Source organism: Rhinopithecus roxellana, chromosome 10 (assembly GCF_007565055.1).
Source record: "Rhinopithecus roxellana isolate Shanxi Qingling chromosome 10, ASM756505v1, whole genome shotgun sequence".
Taxonomy (NCBI): domain Eukaryota; kingdom Metazoa; phylum Chordata; class Mammalia; order Primates; family Cercopithecidae; genus Rhinopithecus; species Rhinopithecus roxellana.
This window is the reverse complement of record NC_044558.1, coordinates 38,907,199-38,932,060: the sequence shown is the minus strand read 5'-3', so window position 1 is coordinate 38,932,060 and position 24,862 is coordinate 38,907,199. Positions and strand designations below refer to the sequence as shown.

At 35.3% G+C, this 24,862-nt stretch overlaps 1 protein-coding gene across 1 annotated transcript in view; it reads left to right on the top strand.

The window, feature by feature from the left end:
* Positions 1-24,270, top strand: part of RAB21 (RAB21, member RAS oncogene family) — a 32,815-nt gene extending 8,545 nt beyond the window's left edge. Inside the window, exons 2-7 of the mRNA XM_030939122.1 lie at positions 5,898-5,957; positions 6,724-6,831; positions 10,106-10,169; positions 17,774-17,828; positions 18,305-18,393; positions 21,229-24,270. Of these exons, the coding sequence (XP_030794982.1) occupies positions 5,898-5,957; positions 6,724-6,831; positions 10,106-10,169; positions 17,774-17,828; positions 18,305-18,393; positions 21,229-21,371 (519 nt within the window). The 3' untranslated portion in view covers positions 21,372-24,270. The remainder of the gene's footprint in view (positions 1-5,897; positions 5,958-6,723; positions 6,832-10,105; positions 10,170-17,773; positions 17,829-18,304; positions 18,394-21,228) is intronic.
* Positions 24,271-24,862: the final 592 nt, after the last annotated feature.

The window sequence follows — 24,862 nt, the reverse complement described above, 5'->3', positions numbered from 1 at the left end:
GGGAGGTTAGGGTCCAAGAACACTTACTGTCTAAGTGGAGGAGTGCCAGGTTAGGAAATGTGTGTATGTTCTAGAATAGTTAGCTTTGTGCAATGGAAAAACTATTGTGGGGTCAGACAGGCTTCCACCCACTGCAGCACCCAGCTGAGTTGTCTGACCTTCCGTGAGTCACTGTATTTTTTAAAAAATAACAGGTTCACAGCTGTAAAGTAAGACTAAGTATCTGCTTCACAGAGTTGTTGAAAATTAAATGAAAAAGCCCAAGCACAGTGCTTGGCACATAGTATGGTTTTTTTTTTTTTTTTTCCACCTTCCTATAGTCCTAGAACCTTTTGAATTGGCTATTGTTCAATGTCACTCTCCCTCCTTCCCTTTGTACACTGGGGGTTCTTTACTGAGATGTTGCCAGGCATTTGTAAATCTCTTGGAAGTACATGGGAATTGTTTTTAGTATGTGCATATGAGGGGTGTTTTGGGGAGTGAGTAGGTTCATGGCTTTCTTCATATTCTTAAAGAAGTTTGTAATTACTTCTCCCACCTTCACTACCATGTAAGAATTAAGAACCACTGCTCCAGAGTAATTATTTTAACTTCAGTGGTATCTCAGTAGTCTGGCCAAATTAAGTGTGCCTGGTAGAGGTAGTTAAAAAAGAGAAGACAAATTTCAGCCTTTTGATTGTTTGCTGCTATCTTTTTTTATAAATTAATTTTTATTTTTATTTCAATAGTTTTGGGGGTATAGGTGTTTTTTGTTACATGGATAAGTTCTTTAGTGGTGATTTCTGAGATTTTGGTGCACCTGAGCAGTGTACACCATATTCAATATGTAGTGTTTTATCCCATACCCTCCTCCAAACCTTCCTCCTTGAGTACCCAAAGTCCATGATATCATTCTTATACCTTTGCATCCTCATAGCTTAGCTCTCACTTGTAAGTGAGAACATACAATATTTGGTTTTCCATTCCTGAGCTACTTCACTTAGAATAATGGCCTCCAGCTCCATCCAAGTTGCTGTAAAAGACATTATTTCATTCCTTTCTATGGCTGAGTAGTATTCTATGGTATATATATACCGCATTTTCTTTATTCACTTGTTAGTTGATGGACACTCAGGTTGGTTCCATATCTTTGCAATTGTGAATTGCGAATCATGCTGCAATAAACTGTGCATGTGACTTTTTCATATGATGACTTTTCCTTTGGGTAGATGCTCAGTAGTGGGATTGCTGGATCAAATGATAGTTTTATAATACTTTTAGTTCTTTAAGTAATCTCCATCCTGTTTTCCATAGTGGTGGTTCTAGTTTACATTCCCACCAGCAGTGTAAAAGTGTTCCCCTTCCGTCACATCCACACTAGCATCTGTTGTTATTTTGACTTAATTATGGCCATTCTTGCAGGAGTAAGGGGTGTCTCATTGTGATTTTAATTGGCATTTCCCTGATAATTAGTCATGTTGAGTATTTTTTCAGATGTTTGTTGGCTATTTGTATATCTTCTTTAAGAATTGTCTTTTCATGTCCTTTGCCCACTTTTTGATGGGATTATTTGTTTTTTTCTTGCTGATATGTTTGAGTTCCTTGTAGATTCTGGATATTAGTCTTTTGTTGGATGCTTAGTTTACGAACATTTTCTCCCACTCTGGATTGTCTGTTTACTCTGCTAGTTATTTTTTTTGCTGTGCAGAAGCATTTTAGTTCAATTAGATCCCATTTATTCATTTTTGTTTTGTTGCATTTGCTTTTGGGGTGTTAGTCATGAATTCTTTGTCTAAGCCAATGTCTGTCTAGAAGAGTTTTTCCAATGTTATCCTCTAGAATTTTTATGGTTTCAGGTCTTAGATTTAAGTCTTTGATCCATCTTGAGTTGATTTTTATATAAGGTGAGAGATGAGGATCCAGTTTCATTCTTCTACATGTGACTTGCCAGTTTTCCCAGCGCCATTTGTTAAATAGGCTATCTTTTCCCAAATTTCTGTTTTTATATGCTTTGTCGAAGATCAGGTGGGTGTATTTGGCTTTATTTCTGGGTTCTCTATTGTTCCATTGGTCTATGTGCCTATTTTTATACCTGTTTGCTGCTATCTTGATGTTTCAGCTTTCTTCATAAATATATTCATAATTTTAGAGCAGGGCTTAAGTTTTTCATTATGAAGGAAAAAAATTTACTAGGGATCCTTTGATAATATGCTTTACTAGTGCATCATATATCTGAGTTAAAATAATTTGATTAGTAAGGAAACTTAGGAGCGTATCTCCTACTAAATTGAATTATACCTGCATCGATTTACCAGGGCATATTGTAGATGTGCTTATCTATAGTAACAGTATTTGACTATTATAGGCAGGGTACTATGACTTCCCCTACTTCTTCCACAAGAGAGGAAGTGTTAGAGAGCTCAGATCTTAGTCTGGGAAGTATCGTAGCATAGTAGTTACAATTAATATCTGGAGCCAAACTGCCTAGGATTTCACATGGCACTGTGTCACTTACTGTGTGACCTTGAGCAAGATATTTACCCTCCTTATGCCTCATTTTCCATGTCTGTAATACATGGATAACAATTATCTCTGACTCACAGGGCATTATTGGCACCTGAGAATTAAATGAATTAATATTTGAGAAGCTCTTAGAACACTGTCCATTTCATTGTAAGTGCTGTAAAAACGTTAAATAAAAATATGTAATCTAGTTAACAGAATACTTACACCCATGAAAATATAATTTGTAGTATAAGATAGTATAAGCTGCAGTAAATGTAGAGTTGATTCCCTAAAATTCTTTAGGATAGGAAAATTTAGCGTGCATTGCATGCATGAGTATAAGAGAACATGAAATTTCAAGGAAAAAGAGCCATATTTGGATAAGTGGAATTTAGATAGAGAACAGAGAATAGGCCCAAATTAGTGGGGAATTTTATGGGCAGAAGAATTTTAGAGGATGCAAAAAAGCCTTACAAGTTGGAGAATAAGTAAAGAAATATTGGAAGCTATCATAAGAAAATAGATGTGGACACATTGTGGAAGTCTTTGGATATAAAGATAAGGCTTTGATACTTTTAATTGTAAATGCGGGCTCCCCAACTTTTATAAAGAAGCAGCTTATTAATGATTTTGTGAAAAGTGCATAGCACAGTACTTGGCAGAAAATGAACATTTAATAAATGTTAGCTCGTATTAGCAGCAGTAATAGAAATGACTGTCTAGTGTTTTTACTACATGGATGGGCTATTTTTGTGAATTTTTAACTACTTACCTATTAATTGAACACAGATAATTTCACTGTTTTTGTTTTTCTGTATAATCAATGTTGTGATATGTACCTTTTCCGTAAAAGTGTTTTGGGTATCCGTAGTTCCTTAGGGGAGACTTAATACTGTCCTTTAAATTTACCATGGGAGAGTAGTGGGAAATTTTGGAGGGGACAGTAGAAAAGAAATGAGGGAGCTTTACCAACTCTCATGCGCTCCCTTCTTCTGAGAAATCTCTACACACTCATGACCAAAAGGTTATGATATTAGCTGTCAGCAGGGATATTGAAGCATACTTATTAAAAATGATAACCTGTTAGGGAACCCTTCGGTGAGTTTAAGTTGTTTTTTTTTTTTTTTTTTTTTTTTTTTTTTTTAACCAGGGAAGCTTTGGGAAGATAATACGGCATGCAGAGTAGGGTGTGAGGTGAACCAGAGGTATTATATGTTATGACATAGTAAGAGACTTGTGGTCATAGACCCCAGAGGAAATGTGAAGACAAGGCTTGGTAGATTTTGGAAGCATATAGACTGACAAGGGCTTAAGAAGATATTTTTAAGGTTCTAAACTTCAATGAGAAGGCAAATGTGATCAAAATACTAAAATCATAATGAAAATCCAATTTTGGGGAGAAGATTGGTTCAATCTTACATGTGTTTGAAAAAGAGGCATTTAAATTGACCTATCCATTAAATATTCGGATAGGATTCAGATTTTGTTTTTTTTCCATATGGCATTAATACTGAAACCATGAAAATGATTGAGTTCAGATAAATTACACAGCTAGTATGTAGCAAAGCTGAGATTCAAATCCATAGGTTCTGCTCCAAAGTTCATATTCTTAGCCCCTATGCTAGCATAAATGGGAGATGTCATTTATTGTCATAACATGTATTTGGTCTTTGCATTTTTCAGGTTACTTTGCTGTTTTGGCATTTAATTTATTTTTCTCCTTTTCTGTGTAATTTTTATTTTATTTACTAAAATATCTTGAGGATAGCTTGGGCCTTGAGGGCAGACATACATGTGTTTGAACCCAGATCTGCAATTTATATTTATCTGTAGACTCCTTAGTTAATCACTACATCCAGTGGCCTTGCCTTAGTTCTAATTTTCTGTGGTGTGCCCATAGCAAAAAGACCTTCCTGAAATTGAGATTTCTTGCGTTTTTTTCCTTCAGTAATTCACCATCCTGACTTTTTATCTGTTTCACCTTTTTTGCACTTTCTTCTATATAAATACACCAAACGTGACTGTCTCTACATAGGTCTTAACTCACCTCTATTCCTTTTTTTAAATGTGTCGGCTGACTCTGGATTCTGGATATATTTTGTCTTCAGTAACTCTTGATTCTGTTCTTTCTTTCCTATCTTCATGGTCTTAGTTCAGATCTCCTTTTTTATATTTTTCCCTAATTTTGTAATAGTGTTCTTTCTACCTTTCTAGTCCAACCTCCCTTCCTATCCCAGGGTCATTCTCTTAAAATATAGATCTGTTTCCCCATTGCTTGAAACCATTCAGTGATTCTCCATTGTCAGTAGTCCTGTGTGTTCAAACAGTTGTTCTTTAGGGTGAATTAGGTATTTTTCTAGGAAAAAAAGGTTCAGTGCTATACAGAAGAAAATCAGGCAAAAAGAGTTCAAATGAATTTGGGAAATGCTTGTATAAATACAGTCAGCTAGCCTTCTGTTTAGCAGCATCCTAATGTGTTAATGTGCATTGTTAGTGTATAAAAATCAATAAATAGCATTTCCAAAGTATACCTGACGTGTGTGTGTGTGTGTGTGTGTCTAAATACATGTCTGGTATCTTAGAACAGGTTTTATTGAGACTATAAGGTGAAGTCCATCTATGTAGTCTCATCTCTGGTATTGACCATATACCCACTTGGAGTTCCCTGTGGGATGGGGTCATGTGTTTGAGGCTTCAGTGGCATCACTCATCTATCAGGAAAAACCCCTACTGCTCCTAAAGGGGAGATCATTACCTTCTCTCTGAAGCCTTCTTTGACTCATTCAGACAACTGTTACACTTCCTTTCTGAGTACTATCTTTACAGTGTATTTGGCAAGACCCTCCATTTTAGCAGTTATCACATGGAATTGTAATTCTCTTTATTTTTATTTCTCTAATAGAGTATAAAAGCTAGAACCATGTCCTATCATTTCTCTCACTTTAATGCTTAGGATAATTATTGAATATATGTTAAACAATTGAGTTATGAAGTAATTGTGGAACCATATTGAATAATATTGATATTTGTACATTAAGTAAACTACCAATAAACACTTATTTTATCTTAGAAATCTCTTAAACTCTTTTTGTGAGTAGATAAGGTAGCATCAAATTAAATGCTCTAGGGAAAATTTTGTTCCACATAGATAAGGAAAAATATTAAGAAAAAAGTACTTATTTTCTGTGTATTTTTAATAACCTATGTTCAGAAAACAAGATTTTTTTTTTAGGTAAAAATGTAAATAATGTCTTATCCTTAATGAAACAATTTCGATCATTAATTTGAAATTCAGTGATTACTTTTTCTCCCAGATAACTTTTACATTGAGATGATTCATTCATCTGTAGTTGTTAGGATAAAGAACCTTATTTTATATGAAACTGTTGTTTAATGTATATTTCTCTTTTTAGGCATCATTCTTAACAAAGAAGTTAAATATTGGTGGGAAAAGAGTAAACCTTGCCATATGGGTAAGTGAACTTTTTCAACTGTTATGCATGGAGGCTTCTTCCTTTTTTCTTTTTTTTTTAAGTTTATTGGAGCTTAGCCACAACTTTTTTTTTTTTTAATTAAAAATAATCTTAAAATCTGATTGAGAATTGTATCTGGAATATAATTGAATATTTGAATATTGCTGTCATAACTTTTCAGCTGGAGAAAGGGTCAACTCAGAAGGGTTCCACTTCAGAGAGAGGACAGGGTGGGTGGACAGCTTGCTTGGCCTTTTTTACCCACCCTGTGTCTCCATATTCCAACCTTCCAAGGGAATGACTGATGGAGAGTAGGGTGAGGATAATGGAGCAGGGTACTTGTTGACCAGTGATCTTGATGCATGTGCTGTTTCCCTGTCTCTCCCAGTGTGGGAACTTAAACTTAGGGCAGAGCCTATTCCTGGCTTATAATACTGTGTTGGCTGTTTTGGCCCTCTGGCAACTGAACTGGTTTTTTAATGGGGTTGGGGAAGTTGCTGAGGAAGAGGAAGGTTGAGAGGGATGCTGAGGAAGAGGAAGGTTGAGAGGGAAAAAGTAACTGTCATATATCACTAAAACATTATATATTGGTCATAACTTCAAATTTTCTTGTGTGACCTGTTTTGCTGTTTTGTTTCTGTTAGTAGGGTTTGTGGTTGTCTGTGACTTTATGCTATATTTTCCAGTTAATCAAAAGTTCACCACAGTTGCAATTGCAGATTTGTATTTTTCTTCTGATCTAATAAGCATTTGTTGCTTTCTTTAGGATACGGCAGGTCAAGAGAGATTCCATGCATTGGGTCCAATTTACTACAGAGATTCAAATGGAGCTATTTTAGTTTATGACATAACAGATGAAGATTCTTTTCAGAAGGTATTCTATTTATGGGTAGATGTCTTAGAAGGACAATAGTAATTTTTCAAGTATCCATTAATATACTTTTGTTCACTAATGTGATTAGTTTTGTTTTTAAAAATAAAGTATATAATTTGTGCGTAACTGGTGTCAACTTACATTTTATTTTTCTTTTCACTTACAACATGGAGGTATACTCCTATGTTTAATGAAATATTTAATTCATATGAATTAATTGATGTTAGAATAATTAATGGCTTATTACATGGCTTTCTCAAATATTAGGGAAGGAAAATACTTGAAGGTGAGCTTCAGAAAAATATGGGGGCTTTTGTTTCTCCCTCTTATGGAACAATCACACTTATTTCCTTAATTCCATAGGCATTGGGCTCTTAAACTTGGTGTGGCTGGACAAGTTCCTTTATTGTGAAGAGAAAAAAGGAGGAGCAAAATCACATTTAAGCTTTTTCCTTGCCAAATATAATAAAAGTTTTAAAAGGACAGTCTTAAAATTATCTCATTAGTTTACTTCCCTTCAATACACACCACATATGTATGACTCTTAAAGTTGTTTGGGACCAAAAATGAGTTACCATTTAATTTACCTCTGACTGTAATTTATTTCATCACAGTCAGATGGGTTACTTATTTGACCTTTCCTCCTAAAGCCGTTCTTGGAATATGTCAACAATGTGTAACCACGGAGTAATGCCAAGGAAGAAGCTTGTCTTGCCTTGACTTACAGGCTTGTTCTTGGTAAAATTACTTACCTTGTTTGTTTTTTCTCTTTATTTTTTTTCCCAGTTAAATCTGATAGAGCAGATATACAAGTTAGCCCTTGGGTTATTAACGATATATGGAAAAGCTTAACCCAAGAAGTAGAAAATGAAACAATAGGTACCTTGTAGATTTAATGATTTTTAAAAGTTATTTTGGTGCTGCTGTTTGTTATCTCCCTCTGACTTTTTGCATGAAAAGACATAGTTTAAGTATTTATTAAGAGAAGATTGAGGCCAGGCACAGTGGCTCACACTGTAATCCCAGCACTTTGGGAGGTCGAGGAGGGCAGATCACTTGAGGTCAGGAGTTCGAGACCAGCCCAGCCAACATGGTGAAATCCCATCTATACTAAAAATATTAGCTGGGTGTGGTGGCACATGCCTATAATCTTAGCTACTTGGGAGGCTGAGGCAGGAGAATTGCTTAAACCAGGGAGGCAGAGATTGCAGTGAGCCTAGATCGCGCCACTGAACTCCAGCCTGGGTGACAGAGCGAGATGCCATCTCAAAAAAAAAAAAAAAAATAGAGTCATTTAGGTTGAAAAGTGACCAGTTCTCTACTGCTATGTAACAAAACTCCCAAAATTTTTGACTTAAAACAGTAACTTATTATTTCTCATGATTCTGTGGGTTGACCAGGAAGGTTCACTGCTCTTTGTGATGTCACTGGAGTCACTCATAGAGCTGCACTGAACTGGGAGTTTGGCTGGGGCTGGAATATACAAGAAGGCCTACTTCTCCATCTGGCCTCTCACTATATCTGGTGTCTTATCGTCCAGTACTCTATGTGCTCTCTCATTATTCTGTTTTCTATGTGCTCTCTCATTATTCTGTTTTCTACCTTAAGCTTTTTATATGACAACTGGATCCCAAGAGTTAAATGTAGAAGCTACCAGGCCTTCTTAAGGCTTAAGTCTGGGATTGGCATAGCATTACTTCTGCCACATTGTCTTGTCAAAACAGGTTACAAAGCCAGCCCAAATTCAGAGGGTGGGGAATTTGACTCTGCCATATTTGATGGGAGGATTGACAAAGAATTTGTGACCATCTCTAACTCACCAAAGATGTATGGGGTAAAGAATAGATAGAATGCTTGTGGAACGGTATCTAATTTGAAATGACTAACAAACTTTTTTTTAAAAAAAATGATTAGATTAGTAGGTTGTGATACTATATGCACATGGAAGAGAGGAATACATAATTAGATTCTGCTATGTTTCTTTTGAGGTGATGAAGATGTATATTTTATGCCAATATGGTCAAATTTTTCTTATGTGAAATCAGTAAAGAGTGGAAGTTAAATGCTTTGAAAACTTTATACATACATATGAATGAAACAAAAAGGTAGGGTTATACTGAGAAAACTCATTCAGTGCTGCTATAAAGATAATGTGATGATAACTACCTTTGCTTTTGTAAGGATTTTGGGTTTGCCAGAGGTAGTTCCTCTGCATTCTGTAGAGAATAGGAATGTGGAAGTGTTACATTTGTACACCATAAGACCAGATGCACAGTAAGTGGTTACCACATAGCTAATGTAATTTTTGGAATTTACAGATATATGTGTATTTTTTCAGGAGGGTATATAAGTTCAGTGTGATTTGATTACATCCATATTAAATTTCATTGCAAAGAATGAAGGCAGGTGTCCAAGTTTGCCTTTTATTCTGTTATTATAATCAACATTTAAAATCATGAGTTCAAAAGAGTAATCTACTTAATTCCAGTTTACTGCCAACTGTGTCTACTACTATGCTTCATTCATACTGGAGAATCAGTTCATAACTGGAGTTATTGTATATCATTGGTTCTCTACAGAGGATGACAATGCCTGGAGACATCTTTGGTTGTCACAACTGGCGGATGCTCTTGGCATCTAGTGGGTAGGAAGTCAGGGATGTTACTAAACATCATACATTGCACAGGACAGTGCCTCACAACAAAGAATTATCTGTACTAAGATGTCAGTATTGCCAAGGTTGCAAAACCCTGTCATACACTAAATGATGAAATTATTTTAGCACTCTTAGTTTTTTTTAGTGCTTATATAAATTATTATTTATTTATTCATTTATTGTCTTTTATTATGTGACAATGAAGTGCCTATGCCCTCTATTTAGGAATCAATTAGGGTATAAAAGACTGTTTTAAACCCACGTGTTCCTAAGTCCAAAGTGACACTGGTAATCTGTATTGTAAAGCATCTGTTATCAGAAGCTGGAGTTGATATGCTTTTGCTCTAGTGAATAGCTTTGCTTGGATCTGTGGAAGACTGTTGCAAGTTTATAATAAGAGTTGCTTCTGTGTATTTTTCCATTGTTGTATTTATGTGTATATGGTTTACAGTACTATCTGGCAATAAATGATTCTTCAGTGAATCATTTCTGGTAATAAGTAAATAATATAGACTCTTAAAATTCTGAGGTATTTTGACAGTGTTGAGTTTTTTGGATGTTGTGATAGTAGTAATTCTAACAGGATTTGTTTTAATATGTGCTTTTTTGTATATACAGGTAAAAAACTGGGTCAAAGAATTACGGAAAATGTTGGGAAATGAAATCTGTTTATGTATAGTTGGTAAGCATAATTACTTTTTTTTAAAGAAGTCCTTTGTTTCCTTAATGTTTTATTGAGGACATTATAAACAAGTAATTTTTGTTTTAAAGTTATATAAGAAAGGAAGAATGACATATTAATATAAATATTTTAGAATAATTTAGGATTTAGCCTGGTGCGGTGGCTCATGCCTGTAATCCCAGCACCTTGGGAGGCCAAAGTTGTTGGATCACCTGAGGTCAGGAGTTCAAGACCGGCCTGGTCAACATGGTGAAACGCTGTCTCTATAAAAATACAAAAAAAAAAAAAAAAAAATAGCTGCGTGCCTGTAATCCCAGCACTTGGGAGGCTGAGGTGGGAGAATCGCTTGAATCCAGGAGGCAGGGGGTGCAGTGAGCCAAGGTCACACCATTGCACTCCAGCCTGGGTGATACAGTGAGATTCCATCTCAAAAAAAAAAAAAAAAAGCTGGATGCAGTGGCTCACACCTGTGATCCCAGCCCTTTGGGAGGCTGAGTCAGGCAGATCATCTGAGGTCAGGAGTTCAAAAACAGCCCGGCCAACATGGTGAAACCCCGTCTCTACTAAAAATACAAAAATTAGCCGGGCATGGTAGCGGGCACCTATAGTCCCAGCTACTTAGGAGGCGGAGGCAGGAGAATCGCTTGAACCCAGGAGGTGGAGGTTGCAGTGAACCAAGATCACGCCATTGCACTCCAGCTTGGGTGACAGAGCGAGACTCTGTCTTAAAAAAAAAAAAAAAAGAATTTTGGATTTAGAAGTGATTTTCCAGGAGATTTAAACTCTAAGGAATGCCTTGGGGAGCAAATTGAAAACTAAACACTTGGGGCTTTGAGTTTCCTAGCCTTGCTTCAGTTTGATCTTTAGTTTTTCACTCTATGGTTTTGCTTAGAAAAAGTTTAGTAACTACTTTATAATAAAATTAAGGAGATGACTGAGGCCTGTGTTCTTGTTCTGTATATTTAACTACACATTTTTGAGTAATGGTCAAATTTGACCACAAGGATACAAGTAGATCATGATCCCATGGTGGAGGAATATTCCTAATGGGTATAAAGGAACTCTGCAACTCACTTTTGGACTTCTGGAATTTCTCTTTGGTTCTCTTTTTCTTTAGATTGTTATTTCTATGATATCACAATTATTGAACAATAAAAGTGTACTAGACACTGTGCTGTGTACTCACAGACATTATCTCATGTAATCCTCATAATCCTACGAGGGCTTTATAGAGGAAGCTGAGTCCTGGAGATAATAACTTGCCCAGTGTCAGGTAGCTTTCAGAGATTGGATTTGAAATGAAGTCATTCTGACTCTTATGTTACTAAACCTTATGATGTATAGCCTCATGCTGTTTTCTCTCTTTTTTCTACATACCTGATAATATTAAAAACAATATGGGAGAAGCCAGGATAGGATCATTTCAGTGGAAGACAAAGGTAGTATCTGGGGAAATGAAAGAATGGAATGATCAGTGTGGGGAAATTCTGCTTTTAGCCTTAAGAATTTTTTTTTTTTTTCTTGAGACGCAGTCTCGCTCTGTCGCCCAGGCTGGAATGCAGTGGCATGATCTCAGCTCACTCTGCCTCCCGGGTTCAAGCGATTCTCCTGCCTCAGCCTCCCAAGCAGCTGGGACTACAGGCACGCACCACCACGCCCAGCTAATTTTTGTGTTTTTAGTAGAGACGGGGTTTCAACCATATTGGCCAGGCTGTTCTCAAACTCCTGACCTCATGATCCACCCGCCTCAGCCTCCCAAAGTACTGGGATTACAGGCATGAGCCACCACGCCCGGCCAAGAATTTTAACTTGAGTTTGCATTTCTTATCTCTTGTCACCATTACATTGGTAGCTTTATAGTCCCAGATCAGGGGCAAGTCTTGGGGGAAAAGAGCAAGATGATTTCCCCTGCGTTTTGATCTAGATGCTAGGATGTCAGGCTAGGCAGGAATATTTCAGACTGGAACACTGAAGTAGTAGGCTACTTGGAGGTTTGGAACCAGAGCTACAGCTAATCATTACTGAGTTTTGTGTAACTTTGTGTGGTATATGGACTTACTAGGAGTGGAAGTGGCCACAGTAGATGAATGACTGAAGATTTAATATTTTGGGATTCTGATCATCTTTCTGAAGATAGAAATTACTAACGTATACATAAAGTCAAGGAAATTCCAAAAGCTTGTTACTTGACCAAGGTCATAAAGTAACATTAAAAAAAATCATCTAAGTTAAATAAGCTCATGAATAGTTTAAAGTGTGTGTGTGTGTGTTTGTTTTAATGTTCAACGAAGTACCTTTTATGTTGCCACTCTCTAAAAGTTGAAGGCATAACATTAAACTGAACCTTAAGGAAGATACTTTCACTGGAGCATCAGAGAGAGTGGTTGCCAGATAGTGAACTGGTTTCTTTAAAAATGTTTCTATATAAAGTGTATATTTTTAATGTTCATATTATAAGAAGTTTTAGGACTATTGGATCTGGTAACCTAGTGCCTCCAGTAGGGTCAAATACTCCATTTAATATTATAGAATATTTATTATTAGTGTGAAGTATAGAAAGCTCTTACTTTCTTCTGTTGACAAGTATGACATGGAATTTTATTTGGAGTTCAGAGTTGGGAGAATTCTGAGAGCTTAGAGACTGATTTGAGTAATAATAAAACTCTGGTCTCCCGTTAAAAAAAAAAAAAAAAAGAATTCTGAGAGCTTATTTACCACTTTTCCCAAACTTATTAGGATAATTCAGAGAATTAAAAAAAAAAAAGATTTTTGGGCCTCATTATAGATACACTAAATCAAAATCTCTGTGGATGGGACAAAGAATTAATTCCCTGTTTTCACCCCACCTTTCTTCCTTCTATAAGTATTTTTGAGTGGCTTCTTTGTACCAGGCACTGTGTGCTGTTAATTCTGATTTAGTGTACATACATGCAGGTGTTGGAGAACAACTTATTTTTTCTGACAAGTGCAAGAAACGAATTTGTCTTCACGTTTAGCTAAAATCATACTCCCTGTATCCTTCACTTTGAACTGATTTTTAAAGTGAATTTTTCATTGTATGTACAGAAAAGTGTACAAATTTTCAATAACATAATTTTCACAAAATGAAAATCGCACAGTGTAAGCAGTACCTAAGGACCCTGAGTTGTGTTACTTTTTCATCCCAACACTCCCAGTTGTTTTCCCCTCGCCATTCCCCACCCCCCATTACTGTCCTTTTTACTGCATGAATTAGTTTTGTTTTGAATTTTATATAAATGGAGTCATATAATATTAACTCTTCTTGTGTCTGGCTTTTTTGACTTTACTTTGTGTTCCTACGATTCCTCAATGTTGTATATAGTTGTAGTTCATTTTATTCTGATTGCTGTCTGATACTTTATGAATACTCCACAGTTTATCCGTTTTGCTATTGATGGACATTTGCATTGTTTTTCCCACTTCTTGATTTTTATTCTCTGTTGTAGTCGTTCAGTGTTTATTCTCTCTTCTGTTTTATTAGTAACTTTGAAATAATACTACTTCTCAGGGTTATGATGAAGATTATATAATGATTTGAAAAATACTTGGCATAGCGGTAGACATTTGACAAGAATTTATTCTGTTTACATAAGATAACCCTTCAGGCATTTGAAGACTACTTAAACAGCTCACTTTAAGTCTTAAATTCTCTAGATCAGCTGTTTTTTTATGTGGCCTACCTTCTAGACATTCTGATCATCCTGATCATTTTCTCTCCTAGGTTTATTTTACTGTATCAGTATGTCACCCAGACTTGGAAATCAACAATAGAATCTAAATGTTGTTGAGCTAGTATGTACTTATAAGCCCTGTCTCTCTCCTCACACTGGCCTTCTATCAGGATTGCCTGAGATTGCTTAAACTTTTTAGCAGACATGTCAACTAGTCGCTTTTACATAGATGATAGTTATCCAAAATCTCAAGTCCTTTTTTATAAGTGTTGCTATTCAGTCCGGTTTTTCCTAGCTTGTTCTCATGTAACTATTTAAAGCTAAGTGGAAATTTCAGTTTGTCATGTTTTTGAAACTTTATGTTTGATATACAGTCTACTAGCATTTTCATGTGTAAATTAAATACTTAACCTCCTAGGTCCTTATCTAAGCCACTGATCTCCATGTGCTAACCAGTAATAGAGAACCACATGTTTCAGTAGCAGAGACTTTTTCCTCTAGGTTGTCATTAATCCATTGATAGGCACCCTTGGCTGTGGTTGATAGTATTCTGCATCTAGTCTGTCCTTAACATTTGTATTTTCTTGAACAAGTATTTATTAATCATAGTCACCATTCATTGAGTGCCAGGCACTGTTTTAAGAACTACACATTTTTTATTTCATTTAAGCCTCCTGACAATGCTGCAGGAAGACCATTTCATTTTACAGATGAAAAAATGTGCTTAGAGAGCTTGAAACTTCCCAAAGTCACATAGCTTGTTAGAAGTAGCCCTGGGATTTCAACTCAGATCTGCCTGCCACTTCAAGCCCATATCCTTAATAAACACTTCATTGCTTACTATGTACCAGGATTTGGGAATAGTGTAGTGAATAAGTAAACAAAATAGATACGGTTCTTGTCTCCCAGAGTTTCTTGTGTAGAAAAAGAGACAAAAACAAGCTACTTATTATATATTGTAATAAATGCTATGGAAGGGAAATGCAGAATGGAGTGCTATGAGAGCACAAAAGCAAACCAACTAGATTTGAGATGCAAGGGGGAGATAAGGGAAAATTTCCTAGAGCAAGTGTTGTATAAACTAAGTTAGCTAGATGAAGCCAGTAGGATGATGGTAGAGTGTTACCTCCAAGGCACGGTGGCTCATCCCTGTAATCCCAGCACTTTGGGAGGCTGAGGCAGGCGGATCATTTGAGGTCAGGAGTAAGTTTGTGTTACCTATCATGGACTTTAATTCTCTCATAACAATATTGACTTTCCATTTGATCATTCACTGTGATGAATGTCGTTAATAACTATTCTTTATTGAGCATATAGTATATGCTAGGCCTTTACATATATCTTATTTTCTCATCAACCCTGCAAGGTTTGTTAGCCACACATGCACAGAGTGAGACTAACAGGTTAACTAATTTGTCCAATTTTTACAATTATGACCAGGCGTGTTGACTCTCGCCTTTAATCCCAGCATTTTGGGAGGCCAAGGTGGGCAGATTGCATGAGTCCAGGAGTTTGAGACCAGTCTGGGCAACATGGCAAAACCCCATCTCTACAAAAAAATACAAAAATTAGCCAGGTGTGGTGGCGTGTGCCTGTAGTCCCAGCTACTCGGGGGGCTGAGGCAGGAGGATTGCTTGAGCCTGGGAGGTGGAGGCTGCAGAGAGCCGTGTTCATGCCACTGCATTCCAGCCTGAGTGACAGAGCAAGACCCTGTCTCAAAAAAAAGTAAAACAAAAAAAATTACAGTTATGGAGTAAGCAAGGACTTAAAAACAAGTTTTATTACTTATTTAAAAGGTTTTTGAAATCTTTTTTCCACTGTGCCCCACAACCATCCAGTCTAAGCATAATATGATTCTAATTCTATATCATTGTTAGGCCTTTTGCCTTTAGCAGTGGGCATATCCCTTCTGTATTCTTAATTCAAATATGTGTTTTTAAGGAAGATCTGCTTAACTTAGAGGGTAGCTTTTCCCCTCCCTTTCCAGTAGTCTCACCCTATTTGTTTATTTTTTAAATTCTTTTAGTACTGTACGTTTAAGTAGGTGCTTACTTTGGTTGTTGTCCTTGTTTTCAGATGTTTTAAGCCTATCAGAAAGTTCCGTATGTAGCTGCACAGTAGTATTGAAGCAGATATGAGTCTCAAAGCCTTAATCCTTAGCTGTCTTGCTTTTGAAAAAAATATAGAAACTAAAAAGGTTTTTGAGCTTTGGAAAGAGGTCAGTCGCTAGTCAGTCAAGTTGCTGCAGTATATTCTGTGCTATCAATCCATTGTGAATGTTGATTATTCAAAGAAATAATAGTTGTTTAGATTTAAAATGTTTTAAGTTTAAAATAATAGGTTATTAAGATAGATAGCTATTTATTAATGGCCTGATTTATTAAAATTAGTCATTTAAAATATTATTAAATGATAAAGGAGTGTCTGAATAATTTCTCCTAAATGTTCATTTGAGGCAGTAAGGTGACTGCCTACTTTTCCTGTCTTCACTCTTTTTATAGGTATTGATGAGATTGGTGGAATTTGGAAAATGAGGCATTAAGTACCTAGAAAAAAAATTTCATAGGGTTTTAGATAATTGAAGCAAAAGTAATACTGCTACCTTTAGTAGGAGGCTATCTTATTTTACCTTTATGAGGCAGAATCTTGTTCCTGTTTGTTGGAGCCACTGGCCACCAGGTGGTGCTTTTTGCATTCTTTACAGAATAACAGGACAGTTTTTCCTCTGGTTACTGTCAGACTTTGTCATATTTAGATAATTAAAATTTCCAATGACAAATATAATGTGGGAAGTTAGAACTAATATGAAACTTCTTGCTATGGTAAAATGTTTAGCACTGAGGTGGACAAGTCCAAAGGTGCCAGCAACTAGGTTATCAGATTGCCAGCAACTAGGTTATCAGATTATTCGAACCTTTGGACTTGTCCACCTCAGTGCTAAACATTTTATCTTTTATTGGGTGCTTATTTCAATGCCTTATCTGAAATTTATCTGAAATTGTCTCCTAGAATCTATATGGTTCCAAGAAAAAAAGTAACTTTATTTATAAGATTTCTCTTATCCCTAAAAGCCATAATAGAAGAATAAAAATGTTTGTTTGAAGTGTCCTTCCGTAAGTTATTTTTCCTTATTGTTATCTAGTGTTTTTATTACCTTTAGCACTCTGTGTGTCCAGTCAAGTCATCTTAAGTTCAAGGAATCAGTATTTTGCAGTTTCTTCATTTTTGTTCTGGTGGCTTTTTTAAAAATATAATCTCAGCTTGGTTCCATTGTTTAAGGAGAACTAAGCTTATAATTTAAATCTGCATGGTACACATATATTAAGTTTTAATAACTCACTAAAATTGTTTTTTAAACAAAGAATGCAGTTTTTCCCCTTAGGATTGTGGAGTACTTAAAAATCTGTACACTTTAATTTTTACTTTAACCGGCTTATATCATCCAGGAAACTTGAATACTCGTAGGATCCAAGAAACTAGCTTAATATATTTTAGTAAACACTAAGATAGCCATACTTGATTGTTGACTGGGTTTAAGTTAATGGGAACTGTAGAAAATTTTGCTCTTACTTTCGATCATTTACACTTGGCTAAGAGTCATAGGTTTATCTCTAGGTCTCTGGTATCCCCCAAAATCAAAAAAGAGTGCCCATCTCTTTGGAAAAGTTGTTTTCTTTGTCAGGGGCTGCAGATTCAGGAAAGGTATTAATTGAGTCATTTCAAGGAGGATGGGGCATGATCAGCCCTAGATCACAAGGCTTAACTTTATAATTTCAAAACATTTAGAAGTCTGGTGGGGATTTGCATTGTTTTTGCCGGTAATTAAAATGGCAATTTTATAGTTAGAATTGGCTTAATTTTGTTACGAAAATGAATCAGCATAAAGATAAATATTTACTTTTTTCAAAATAGGTAATAAAATAGACTTGGAAAAGGAAAGACATGTTTCCATTCAAGAAGCAGAGTCGTAAGTACTGTGACCCTCCCATTCCCCATCACTCCCTAGTAGAAGTCTTCCTCTTTATACATTTTGCTTTACCATTTGGGTATTACTCAGATCTCTTAACATAGATTGAGGTATTGGATTCAGTGAAGCATGTTTACGTGGTAGTTTCTGGGCTTGTGGTAATAAAGCCCTTCCCTTTTTGACTTCAGTAAAAAATACGAGTGATATAAAACAAAACTATCGTGATCAAATAGGCGATAAGCTACAAAACTTTTAAAGTATTTGAGTCCCAAATTAATCTATAAAAATTTCAAGGCTTATTATATTTATATTATTTAAAATTTAATTTAATGTATAGAGAAGTTAAAACAGCTATATAAACTTAATTTCACTAAACTTGAATAAATATGTCACTAAAACTGTTACTATAAAAAAGCAGTTTAAGACAAAATCATGAATAATATTTTACGTCAATCACTGATGTTACTTTTTTTAAGGTATGCAGAATCTGTGGGAGCAAAACATTATCATACGTCAGCCAAACAGAACAAAGGAATTGAGGAACTCTTTCTTGACCTTTGTAAAAGTAGGTATATTCAGATTTAGTTTGTTTAGAAATGGTTTTTGGTTTTTACTTTTTAAAAAATAATAATCTATTTTACACCAGTGTTACTTTTCAAAGAATTGGTTCTTTTTAAAGTATTTGACTATTGGTAATATTTCTAAAGTGCTGTAACTTTTTTTTTTAGTGGTTAAATACCTACTTTAGCTCTGTTTCAAGCAGTAATTAATGGTTATGAAATCATATGTATGATATGGGCTAAATGTGTATTATTATATGCATAAGTGTTAAAAGTGGAAGAGGAATTTACATATTAAAACAGATTTAAGACCTGTAATGACCTACTGTAATGAATGGACCTTATTTGGACACTGATTTGTCAAACTAGTGAAAAAGAGTGTTTGTGAAACAAGATATTTGATTATATTAAGATACTATTAATTTTTTAGGTGTGATTATGGTATTGTGGTTATGCTTTATAAAAGGAGTTCTTGTCTTTTAAAGACACATTAAAATAATTTAGGAATAAAATTATGGGTCTGAGATTTGATTCAAAATAATGGTAGGGATGCTTAGGGTTATGGATGAAATTGGGTGATGGATTTTCATTATGCTGTATTTTCTACTTTATGTTTGAAATTTTCCATATTAAAAAGTGTATAGTTTTAAAGAAAAAGGAAAATAAATTTATATATACTCTGAAAGTCATTTCTCATATTACCAATAAAATGCGTATCTGAGTTTATGGACTTTAGACTTTAAGAATTTGATGAAATCATGTACACACACACAGACACACATTTTGGAATAAATTAGTTTCATAAAACCCTCAAGTCATTCATAATTCTTCTAGAATAGTGATTATCTAAGTGATGTCCCCTGATCAGCAGCATCAATATCACTTGAGAATATGTCAGAAATGCAAATTCTTGGGCTCTCCAAGCCTACCAAATCAGAATTTCTGGGGATGGTGCCCAGAATCTGTGTTTTAACAAACTCTTCATATGATTCCAATGCACACTAAAATATAAGAACCAATGCTGTACATAACAACTTGGGGGTCTTATTAAATGCATATTTTGATTTAGTAGGTGTGGGATTGATTGAGGTCCTCATTTCTACCAGCACCCAAGTGGTGGTGATGCTAGTCCTCAGGATAACCTCCTTCCTTTCGCTTCTTCCTTTCTTCCTTCTTTCCTTCCAATAATGCTTTTAAATAGCAATGTACTAAGTCAGTGGCTTACAAATGTTATAAATGTCACATCTTCAAAACAATTTTTGCATGCTCCACATGTTTATTTAGAAATTATATAACATGTACAAGTACTAATATATTATGTACATTTTAAAACATAACTAAAAAATAGAAATTTTGAAAAGTTAAAAATAAGTAGATATAGAATTTGTAATGTTTTCTTATTTCATCTTGTTGGATTGTCCCATATACCTCAACTTGTAAACCATTAATCAAGAGCAGTCTCTAAGAGCCCTTTTCTATTTTAAGGACACCCTCTTTTCTTCCTTCATCTTGTCAAATACATGTTTTGTAAATATTTTCTCCCAGTCTGCATCATGTATTCCATTTTTCTTACCTGTGTCTCTTAAAGAGCAGTTTTAAGTTTCAGTGAGGTCCAGTTTTTCTATTTTTCTTTCATGATTCATGTTTTGTGTCTTACATGAGAACTCTTTATGTAAACCAAAGTCACAAAAATTTTCTCCTATGAAGATTTTTCTCCTGTGTTTTCTTCTGGAAATTTTGTTTCATGTTTTACATTTAAGTGTGTAATTCATTTTTCGTTGTTTTTTGCATAAGGTGGTAAGGTATGGATTAAGGTTTATTTATTTATTTATTTATTTTTACAATAAATGTCCAGTTCTATTAATAGTACTGTTTCTTGAAAATATTATTCTTTCTTCATTGAATAACCTTGGCAACCATGTCAAAAATCAAGAGACCATATCTACGGGGGTCCGTTTCTGGACTGTGTTTTTTTGTTCCACTGATCTCTCTATTTCTTCTATCATCGTCTCACTGTTCTGATTAGTGTAGCTTTATACTAGTTCTTGAAATCAGATAATGTGAGTCTTTCACATGTGTTCTTTGAAGTTCCCTCATCTTAAACTCCATTATTCTTCAAATATCTGGTCAGGGACAGTGGCTTGCACCTATAAGCCCAGTGCTTTATGAGGCCAAGGCCATAGGATCGCTTGAGCCCAGGAGTTTGAGACCAGCCTGGGCAACATAGTGAGACCCCCAACTTTAGCAAAAAAAAAAAAAATCAGCCAGGCATGGTGGTGCATACCTGTAATTCCAGCTACTCAGCAGACTGAAGCAGGAGGATCAATTGAGCCCAGGAGTTAGGGGCTGCAATGAACGAGTGATGATCACACCACTGCACATCCAACCTGGGTATCAAAGCGAGAGAGACCCTGTCTCTCAAAACTAAAAATAAAAAAATCATTTACTTAAAAGTATTACATTTCTAGTCGAAGAATAAATTCTGCAACGTAAATATTACTTGGAATAATTTGAACTTCTTTGACATATTTCTAAGTATGTTTGGAAAATCTTAAGGATTGTACTTGTACACAGACATTTGTTCAAAGCAAAAAAAAAAATTTTCTTTATTGATGTCACTGTGGCCATTATACCATTGGATAAATAAGCTTACTACTTGATACTAGTTTTTTAAAACATGCGGGTGAAGCTGTTTTAGCGAGCTGACACAATGTTCATTATATTTAGTTTCTTTGTTGGTTGAAAGTCAGAAATAGCCATCATAGTGTTACACTGAAATTTTAGAAAGAGAAAACGCAAAGATTGTGATCCTAATAATGTTTGCTTTCTCTCTCTCTTAGGGATGATAGAAACAGCACAAGTGGATGAGAGAGCAAAAGGTAATGGCTCTAGTCAGCCGGGGACTGCAAGGCGAGGTGTACAGATTATTGATGATGAACCTCAAGCCCAGACCAGTGGTGGAGGGTGCTGTTCTTCTGGATAACTGTTCACGCCTAAGAAATTAAAAGACAGAACAAAACTGTGGATCATTGCCCTCAACATGAAGACTGCCATATTCCAAGTCACATTATTTTACCAATGGAATTATAGAATTAACAGTATTTTAAATTACGTTTATAACACTGCAGAGACCTTAAGTGCTAAACTTAGTGGAGTTTGTGACCAGAGAATTGGCATTTTCTACAAATGTTAACAAAGCAATTACCAATGGCCTTTTTACATTTTTTTTTCTTTAATGAGGAATAATATGCATGTAGAAAAGACCTACTTAAAGGCTTCATTTATATTCTTTCAAATCAAATCTTTATTTAATAACTTATATATGTTGTTGGAATGGTTACATTTTTGCAGCCCTTTGTATTTTGTGGTAGTTTGAATTGTATCACTTCTAAACAGCAAACTGTTTTTGTTTCTGTTTTTGTTTTTAATTAGCAGATATCTGAAGTACTATTTTTGCAGGGTTTGCACAGGCCCATAACTGTCTACTACTTTGATATAATCTGTATACATCCTGTATGCTGAGCTGGTAAAATACATTGTAAATTACATATTAAATATTTTATCTGCTTTTACAAGCGCAAGGTGCAAAAATATATACAATAGTCTCATTGATGACTGTAAAGTGAATTAACATTTGGTGATTATGCCTAAGCTTTTTTGACTAATATAAAGATCATAACTCCCCTTCACTTCTGTCTTAACTTGAACATGGCGTGTTTAAATTTTTATACATACTTTACTTGAATTATTGCTGTTGTCACTTATTTTTGCCTCTGTGAGTTCATCTGATGATTGAGCAGTAGCATTTGCCTTTTGGTTTCTTTGTTTTATAGAAGAGATCACTTCTGCTGATTTTGCTTTAGAATGGTTACCTTAGAAGATTTCACTTTTGCAAAATCTTTAGTTTTCTCATAGGCTTTATAAGAGATAGGTTAAGTGGTATGAGCAGAGGAAGTACCCAGATAGTAGCCAGTTACCAAGACTCATTCATACAGCATGCCTGAGGCAGCACTTTTAGATCCTTTGTGAGCAAGTTCTATTTGTTCATTGCTTGCCAGAGATGAACACAGAATGTTCTGTTTCATTTTATAAGAACTATCCTGAGTTTCTGTGGATGGAAACATTACATGTAATTTAGTTATAGTGAACACTGGAAAGATTTATTAAATAATTATATTTGTGTATACTTTATAAATTAGTCCCTCATTAGATTTTTTTTCTTAAGCATAAGACTGAACTTAAATGTGTTAATTTTAGTAGAATCAGGCACTGCTCACAGAAGGAACACAGATTGTAGAAATTAACATAAATTGTTCTTGTTCTAATATATATATTTTTTCATTTCTGTCATGCTTGGAAAACTAGTAAATATTATGTCTAAGATAAAATGGAATGGCCCCTGGATTTACTTCTTATAAGAAGCAGTAGTATGTAATAAAGCTGTTAACATGAGCAATTAGGAGGCTATAAAGAGATTATAGTTACAAAAGAAATACTGCCATATTTTTAAGTTAATAACTTAAGCCTTCTCAAATGGGTTAAAAGTTGAATGAATTGACACCCTGATGTTACGATGTTAGAATTTTAACTTAAATTAGAAGGCTTTCTGTGAGCCTTCACTTTACCTTCTTTAATTATTGTCCTTGCTAAACTCAACACAGACTTTTCTGTTATGTGTTTTTGAGGAAGTTGGGGTGGGAAGAGTCGGAGATAAGCTAAAATTGTCTTCTTTTACGGGGTAATTGTACTCTTGGTTTCCTGTGAAGTTAGTGTTTATGTAGGGGTGGGGGAAGGCAGCAAGAATCATGAGTATCACTTGTTTTTGCCCTCCTGGCTCTTTCAGACAGAGTGAAGAAAGCTTTTCCATTCTTACTGTTGTAGATGTAGATGGGAAATAAGCTTTTCTCATTGCAGTGAAATACGTTTTAAAAACTAGAGTTGCTGGGTGCAGAAGCATGCACTTTTAGGGCCAGCTACTTGGGAGAGTGAGGCAGGAGGGTCACTTGAGCCCAGGATTTCAAATCTAGCCTAGGTAACACTGAGACCTCCATCTCTAAAAGACACAAAAACTAGTTAGAGATGAAATTGAGCTTTATTTTAAAAAACGTTCTAAAGCCTGATAATTGGAGAGCTATGCTTCGGCTTTTCATCCTTTAATGAAACAGCCAGATGGGAACCTCTGCTCCAGAACTGCCAGATAATTATTGGTGGGTTATAACTATTCTCCATATATAGTTTTTTCTTTTCTCTCCTTTGGTTTCTGTGTTATCTTTCTTAACTTCCTGCATTTCTTTATCCTTTTTAGTGGGGGCCTGTAATTCAGGCTAATTCAACAGCAACAATACACAACATGATATGGCTGCTGTCACTTTAAAACCTGAAAGGTCTTTGGGTAGGAACAGAGTAATGAAAGAGGACCAGTCAACTTCAATATATATACAAAGGAAAGACAGATGATAAACCAAGGCTGAGGAAATTTTTCTGATACTTTCTTCATTTCTCCAATGTATCTTTTGCATTCTTTTTCTGATAATTGTGTTATTAGGAGGAAGATACAAGTTACCACATTGTGTATTAAAAGCAGTAGGTAGGTTGAGCCAGTAGTTTTTCAACTGGTAAGCATATACAGTTAAATTATATAATTAAAAATTGGTTTAAGATAGTGATTAAAATTACCTGAATATAATGTTAAAAGTATACAGTCATTGTTTCTGTAATGATGATGGGTATTCTGCTTCTTGTTTTTCATTGTAATTACAGGGGAAGATTGTTTTTAAAAATGTATATTGCCGTGCTTTTGGGATAAGCAGTAATATGAAAAGAAAAAATATGAAAAGAAAAAAGCATTATGTTACTGTATGAAATATAAGTGTTCAAATTTAGGGGTGTTGCCTAAGAATACCCTAAAGCTATGACTGTTACTGCATTGAAATCTTTTTTTTTTTTTTAATAGTAGCCATATGTTATTAGTGGAGTACTTTATATTTGACATTAAAGGAAGAAGAGTAGTACTTCACTTTTAGATTTTTAGTAATGAAAGATAAAATTTAAAAAATAGGGAAAGAGGCCGGGCGCGGTGGCTCAAGCCTGTAATCCCAGCACTTTGGGAGGCCGAGACGGGCGGATCACGAGGTCAGGAGATCGAGACCATCCTGGCTAACACGGTGAAACCCCGTCTCTACAAAAAATACAAAAAAAAAAACTAGCCGGGCGAGGTGGCGGGCGCCTGTAGTCCCAGCTACTCGGGAGGCTGAGGCAGGAGAATGGCGTAAACCCGGGAGGCGGAGCTTGCAGTGAGCTGAGATCCGGCCACTGCACTCCAGCCCCGGCGACAGAGCGAGACTCCGCCTCAAAAAAAAAAAAAAAAAAAAAATAGGGAAAGAGCGTAGGGAGTAGTAGAATGGAAGTCAAGTAAATAAAAAACTACAACCTGACAGTTTTAAAAATCACTTTGAAAAGTACATTACTTTTATC